The sequence below is a fragment of the Plectropomus leopardus genome, chromosome 7 (assembly GCF_026936395.1).
Source record: "Plectropomus leopardus strain MGB_pleo_1.0 chromosome 7, ASM2693639v1, whole genome shotgun sequence".
In the NCBI taxonomy this organism is placed as follows: Eukaryota; Metazoa; Chordata; class Actinopteri; order Perciformes; family Serranidae; genus Plectropomus; species Plectropomus leopardus.
Window position 1 is genome coordinate 38,526,334 of NC_142182.1, and position 7,446 is coordinate 38,533,779.

General features: G+C 41.5%; 1 protein-coding gene across 1 annotated transcript; it reads right to left on the reverse strand.

The window, feature by feature from the left end:
* Window positions 1–2,122: 2,122 nt before the first annotated feature.
* Window positions 2,123–5,999, reverse strand: LOC148189268 (spexin prohormone 2). Its single transcript, XM_088080636.1, is given in 3 exon segments — window positions 2,123–2,295; window positions 5,779–5,827; window positions 5,910–5,999. Coding segments are annotated over 3 exon segments (312 nt in total).
* Window positions 6,000–7,446: the final 1,447 nt, after the last annotated feature.

Sequence of the window (7,446 nt, forward strand, 5' to 3'; positions counted from 1 at the left end):
CCCAGGCTCCCTCCTACCGGGTGGGGCAGAAGGTGTGGCTTCCACCAGGGATCTCCCCTTCGAGTGGATTCGGAAATTGGCCCCCAAATACATGGGTCCTTTTCCAGTCGACCACATCATCAACCCCACGGCGGTTCGGCTCCGGTTACCTCGCTCGATGCGGATTCACCCCACGTTTCACGTCTCCCGGATCAAGCCGGTCAGAGAGAGCCCTCTTCAGCCCGTCTCCCAGCCACCTCCGCCTCCCCGGATCATCGATGGGGCCCCAGCGTACACCGTCCGTCGTCTGCTTCGCTCACGTCGCCGTGGGAGGGGCCTACAGTACATGGTGGACTGGGAGGGATACGGTCCGGAGGAGAGATCGTGGGTGCCGGCCCGGCAGGTCCTGGACGCGCAGATGGTGGAGGAGTTTCATCGCCAGCACCCTGACCAGCCCTCCCGTGCCGCCCTGGGGCGTGGTTCTGCTCCTCGTCCTCCTCCTGATCCTGGTGCTTCTGGGGGCGTCAAGGGGGTTCCTGCTGCTCCTCCGGAGGTCGATTCCTCTTCTGACTACGGTGGGCTCGATTCGGACATCTCCAAGGAGTTCTAGCCCTCCTCCTGGCCCCCTCCTCGCTCCCGTCTTCGGTGGACCTGTTTTGGGACGTCGGGAGCCGTCCCTTGAGGGGGGGGGTTCTGTCATGGTGTATACCTACCTGCCTGCCTCCTCCTCCTCCTCTGCTGCCAGTATTTTTCCACTCACCCTCCCTCTGCTCACTCCACCTGCAAACCACGCCCACCTCCTCAGCCTGCTCACCGCACAGCTGCAACTGATCACCAATCAACCATGCATATAAGCCACTCCAGCACACTCGCTCTCTGCCAGATTGTTCTTTAGCACTATGCGAGACTCTCCAGCGATATTCTGCCAGATCTTCCGACGCCGACTCTGCCTGTCCCCGACATTCCCTCCTCGCCTGACTCCTCGTGTATCTACCTGCCTTCCGTTCCTGACCACGTGCTCTGCTTCGGCGCTACGGAATCCTGACTGCTCTCCTGGTTACGTCTCCTCCACCTGGCTTCCACGATCCGTCTGCTCTCTCCTCATCGGTGCTGCTGCCTTCGCGGACTGCCTTCACGGTTACGGAACTCCTGCCTGCCCTCGACTATCCCTGTGCTCAATCGACGACGCTCTTTCACCACGTGTTGTCGGCTCGACCAGACTCTGGGGCTTCCTGCTCTCCAGCTGCAGTAACTGCAAGGTTCGTGTCTTCTCTTCGTGGGATTCCCAAAGACTGTGTTTGGGCTCTCAGCCCGAAGAACGAACTTTCCACACCATTGACTCTGAACATTATTGACCTTGACTGTGTTGGGTTAAATAAAGTTTATTACCAACCGTCCCTGAGCATCCGAGTACTGCATCTGGGTCCAACACTCACCCTTTACACAATCAGTCAAAGTGGCCAGTGTCTTCATGGTAACAATCAGTAACACTTGCTGACCAGCGCTTCCACAATAACAAACAGTGGTGAAAGCTGACCAGTACTACCAAGGTAACAATCAGTGACACATGTTGCCCCCAGTCTCCATTATAACAATCACTGACTCAAGCTAAGCAGTGTCTCCATGGTAACAATCAGTGACTATGCTGCCCAGTGTCTCCATGGTGACAGTCAGTGACACATGCTGATCAGTGTCTCCATAGTATCAATCAGTGACACATGCTGATCATTGTCTCCATAGAATCAAACAGAGATAGATGCTGTGTTGCTGAGGCTGTGGACTGGAGTTGTGTCTCCTTCTCCACATTGTCATTCATTTTGGAGTTGTGTTTATGACACCTAAAGTCTCTTTCAGCTCTGTTTTTGGTCTCTATTATCTCCTAAGAAATAATCTAAAAGCAGCGAAAGAGATGGATTTGTGTTCACCAGCTAGTCTCCCACACTGTCTGTCTGATTTTTGCTTATGGGCAGGTCATGCAAAATGAAATCTGAGCTTTCTCACTGAAAACAGCTGCCTGCTGCTGCCGGTTAGACTACTGAGACTGAACCGAAAAGTACATGTACTATAAAGTCAGACAATGTGCCAAAAGAGGCTTCAAAGCCCAGTAGAGCTGCTGCATTTGATACTTTCTATGGATTTATAACTACGAGTGGTGGTAGTAATTTGATAAGTGGGTAATATGAAAAAAAAAGAAAAAGTGAAATGACAGGCTGAGATGAGGTGAAAGTCATGCTGTACCTCTGGCCACTGCGTACCAGCCCTGTAGACTCTGCTTCCAAACACTGTTGTCATCCTCAGACACGAACCTCCTGCCATCTAAAGTCAGCAGCAGGACACAGGGTTAAACCAATACATTGCTTAGCTGATATTGTTTTCATAATTATATTGATCTTTTTTGTCTTTAGGATAACTGAACTGAATATTTAATCTGGTTTTAAATGCACATTTCACATTTGGATTTCACATGTGTTGCACATTTGTTAAGGGTTTCCAGTGAGAAAAAAGTCAAATTGTAATGTGATGGTTCCATTATCACAAACAAATGAGAAAGAAAGAAATATAGCCTCTATTGGCTAGATTTGGGTGCCGTAATTACTGAAAAACGGCTTCACACTGAAGAACCTCGTGAAGAACCAAACTACAGATTTAGTCAAAATAAACCCATAATCTAGATTTTATAAAGAAGATTAACAGACAAGGATGTCTACATTTGTTCTAAGTGTTTTGCAGCAAAGTTACAGGTAGGTCTATATCTAACGTTGTATTTTATGTCGATAACATTGTGTCAACAATGTTACCGACATGGTACCATTGTGTCAACTTGCAACAAACTTTAAGTAACATTAGCTTAAGTTAGCTAACAGCTGCTAACGTAATTGCCAACTTCGGGTTTGTAACGCTAGCTCATCTGTTTAACTTAGTCTTAGTGAGTGCTCTTGTTCTTTAACTATTGGACATCAGTGTTAATGGTAGAAAAAGTCTGTAGTTAAAGCCCACCCAAATGAAAACCCCTAGGTTAAACTTAGTTGTAAGGTTACAATGAAAGGCTGGCTAACACTAACACCACAGCATAGTGAAGACCCCTTTGATGGCTTCTGTGTGAAACAAAGCGCTTCTGTCCCCAAAAGTTATGTGTATCATCTTTAGACATGTCTTTGACAATGACAGCTGCCATTGTTCGTTCAGCCAGCACTCTGATAGTTTGTCCGAGTGAACTAAGGGGGCGGGGCTTGGCGAAAGGTCAATGACACGCACTGGTAGGCTACCACAATTAGTTCCATTGAATGTTTGATTAAAAAGCATGTTAACTAAATGAGATGTCACGCTGGCTTTTAAAATAGGGTTATATTAGTAATAGACAAATGTCCAATCTGAAAATCTTCATTTTTATTTAATAATAATAATAATAATAACAATAATAATAATAATAAATAAATTTAATTTAAAGCCTCTGGAAACGTGGCTTGAAATAGTAAAAACACACATATTATACCAAAGTTAAATGTCTCATTAAATATCCACAAAAATCTTAATGAAATTAAAAGCTCCCAACCATTACAGAAGTGAATTGAAAACAGCTGCTTTTGAGGAAAACAGCATTTCTCCAGACTGTGTGGGGGCATGGTAGATTGCGTTTTGACACCTCCTTGATTCCCAACTTTGTCAACTGTCTCTCATTACCATGACAGCCATGAAGAAAAGCAGAGTTGGCACAGCCTGAGCTGTTCATCCCTGAATCACATTGCCACATCTGGTTACATTACATCTACAGTATTGAAAGAAGCACTGAGGGATTTCAGTTTGGCATGTTAAATTGGTGTTACGAGTGGCGTGTCTCTGTACAATGTCAGTGAATGCATCGGAGTATGGGGAGCAGAGCAGAGAAACAGGTCTTTGCAGAGCAGTAAATGTGGTCACTTTAGTAGTAAATGTGTGGTGTAAGTCACAGTTTTCTGTTAATAACCACACCCAAATAAACCCAGTCTCAGGACACTGAAAAAACTGTGACAATATTTCAAATTTGGATTGAGGCTAATGAGAATTTTTGATGCTTTTTATTATGCATGTAAGACCCTAAAGTACATCTTGAGACAGTTTTGGGACAGTTTTGATTTAGGTTCCTAAAGGCTTTAAAAATAAACTTTGGCTATCTGGGGTGCCCTGTAGCTCACCTCAAAGACCAGGTGTCCCACGCAGTGTCCTCACTGCAGCAGCCACAGGTTCAACACTGACCTGTGACCCTTTGCTGCATATGATCCCTTTTCTCAAGCCTTTCACACTTATGCTGTCCAAAATATAATAAAGGCAAAAGCCAAATATAATTGTAGAAACCCTGGCTACATAAAAATAAAAAAACACGAGTTTGTCTTGCTGGAGACAATGTGTTGAAGTGAGCCATTACCATATATTTTGGGACTGCCCCAGACTGAATTTGTAATGGAAGGTCATTCACACAACCTTAAGCACAGTTAGGACTCCAATATCCCTGAACTTGGAAACTCATACCACGTTTAGTTTTTGAAACAGAGCAGCAATACAAAACTGCTGCAGGCCTTTTTGGCGGCAAGTAAAAAAAAAAAATTACACGTTGGAAGGTGGCTAAACCCACTTTGGAAGACTGGTACAGAATAATTTTGGAAATATTTAAAATGGAAAAGCTGACCTTTTCTGGAATAAACTGATCAAATTTATTACAAGTACGTTTTATTACCATTATGAGCAGACTTCCTCTCCTCTTTTTGAAAGGACCTGCAGCAATGCACTAGCTCAGTTAAGGGTCGGTTTAGGGTCAAATTTCCTTACAAATTTCCTTACAAACTTGTGATGGACATACAGTATATGCATGCATATGTGAATGCTTATGTGGACATATGTATAAGTGTAAGCAATTGAGCATATGTAGATATGGGTGTATGATATGTTTCCCTTTTATTTTAACATAAACAATGAGAAAACAGAGGGGAAAAAATTCCCCTCCACCCAGCAATTATGCTGTAAATTGTGCAACATCTGCATTTACACAGGCAAATTCTAATTGTTATATGTTATGTTATTGTTACCATCATTGTTGCTGTGAATCTCTCAACCTCTCGCTTCCTCCCACTCTTTCTCTCCTCTCTCTTTCTCTTTCCTATGTATCGTTTTGTGAATTATTTTATCGATTTATTTATTTATTTATTTTTAAATTGATCTCTCACACCTCTGTCCCTCCTGGAATAGGGGTCCTTCATCAGTCGCTTTTCCTGATGACATTTTTTCCCTGTTATAGGGTGTTTTTTCTGTAGTCCATGTAAGGGTCTAAGGACAGAGGAATGTGATATGGTGTAAAGCCCTCTGAGGCTAACTGTGACTTTAGGTAGTGGGCTTTATAAATAAAATTGTCTTGACTTGACAACTCGCAAACAAAGAGAAAACTAAAAAAAAGAAAAGAAAGAAACACAGGCTACCTGAACTACTGAGGCTACTGCTAAATGCAGAAACAGATTTAATGTCTTCAACCCTTGTTTAACTTATTTTTAAGTTCACAGAACTCCTTGTGAAATTTACAAAATATGTCTGCCCAAATGTTGGCAAAATGTGTAGAGAATCATTCAAGCAATAGGTAACACAGTGGACAGATATTTTACTTAGATTAAGCATCAAATAGCTTTGACAAACCTCCAATGAAGCTATTCCAAATATACTGTATGTGTGATGTTAACATACAGTATATTCAGTGTGGAAAACAAATGAGACCCCTGTTGACAAATGAGCTTGAGTTTTGTTTTTAATCAAAGTGACAGAAGAGATGAAACTCACGTTTGCCCTTCAAGTACATCATCGACTGTGGACCCCAGTGGATGTTCAGCTGAGAGGAAGAGCAGTTTGCTTTGGTAAGGGGGTGTGATACAGGAAACCAGTGGAGAATGTGAGTAGCTGGTGAGTTTTACCTTTTGTGCATGACAGGATTCTATGAACAGGGAGATGACTAAAGCACATGTCCAGACAACTGTTGCTTTTATCTTCTGGAACAAGAGCATTCACACAAAAGAAATTTAAGTCAGACTGTTCTGTGGCCTGGCTAAACAGTGGTGGGTTTGCCTGAAGTCAAGCCAGCAGAGTCACTACACATCCCCTGCCGTAGCCTACTCAACTTTCAGACTACATCTCCACAACCCTTGCTAGCATGTATTTAAAGGTGCTGTATGTAACTCTAAAGACAGATGTTTTATCAATGAGTCCCCTAACTGGCGTTTTCAGTCATGGACCAACAAGCCAAAGCACTGTTTTTTTACGACCTGATATTGGGACTCAACAATTATCCATGTCTTACATACAGCACTCTTGAGTCTCAAAAGACTCTTTAAGCAGTGCAGCAGCAGAAAAGATATTTTTAGGTATTTGTTCACAAGGGATACACTCCCGATTTTGGATTGCATCTAACACTTGCTCCCACATGATTTGCATACAATTGTTGTAAGTTGCTTTGGACAAAAGTATCAGCCAAATAAATATTAAGTAAAAAGAGTTTCAGGACAGAAAACAGAAATGTGCATATCAGCTTCTAACTGTAACACAAATAATCAATCTTGTTTTTCCAAATCTGATGTTCTGACATACTAAACATACATATAAGTATGTCTTGAGGAATACAGCACAACACAGACTTTATATAATAACAATATTGTGTCTGAACTTATCTATGTAAATGTCCTGTAGGTACACAAAATATATATCAGAAAATCTAACTCCAACATTAAGCTGAATCAACAATGCCACAAGTCAAAAAATGACTGTTTCAAATAAGGACATCATTGCTTTATTAAAGCACCCGTTCAAATTGTAACATTTTAGCAACATTTTAGTAACATTTTGTCCTGAATCTGTTATGCTGTTATTTGTTCTGGACATGTCTGTTCAGTTTTACAAATTTGCAGTTGGGACAATGATATTAGTTATTCTGATTAAAATTTGTGTTGTAATGCTCATTGTTGTGGTTATTAGTTGTTTGCTTTATTTACTTTCCCTGATCCCTTTTCCTGAAACTGTATTTTCCTAACCACCTCAGTTTCAATATAATGTTAAATTTCAGCTTTTGTTTGAATTTGCTCATATTTCTTTTCTGCTTTGTAAAGCATTTACTGTTGCTTTCTGTTTCTGGTAAGTGTTTTATTATTATTATTATTTCTACTGTTACTATAATTATTATTACTACTGTTATTTAGTTTTTTCAGCAGTCAGTCATGAAGTGACAGTTTTATTTCATTAATATATAAATGCTGTCATTTGACTGTTTATCTCAAGGAAGGTATTGGCATGGGGTCATCTCTATTATGTGTAATACATGATTAATTAATGAATAATAAAATAGATTAATTACTCAAGAAGTTGACTGATTGTGTGAAATAGCAAAAAAATGTAAAAAGGTGTAAGAAAAAATAAAGTGGAGCATAGTAGGGGAATTAGCAACTGTATGACTAAGTTTAT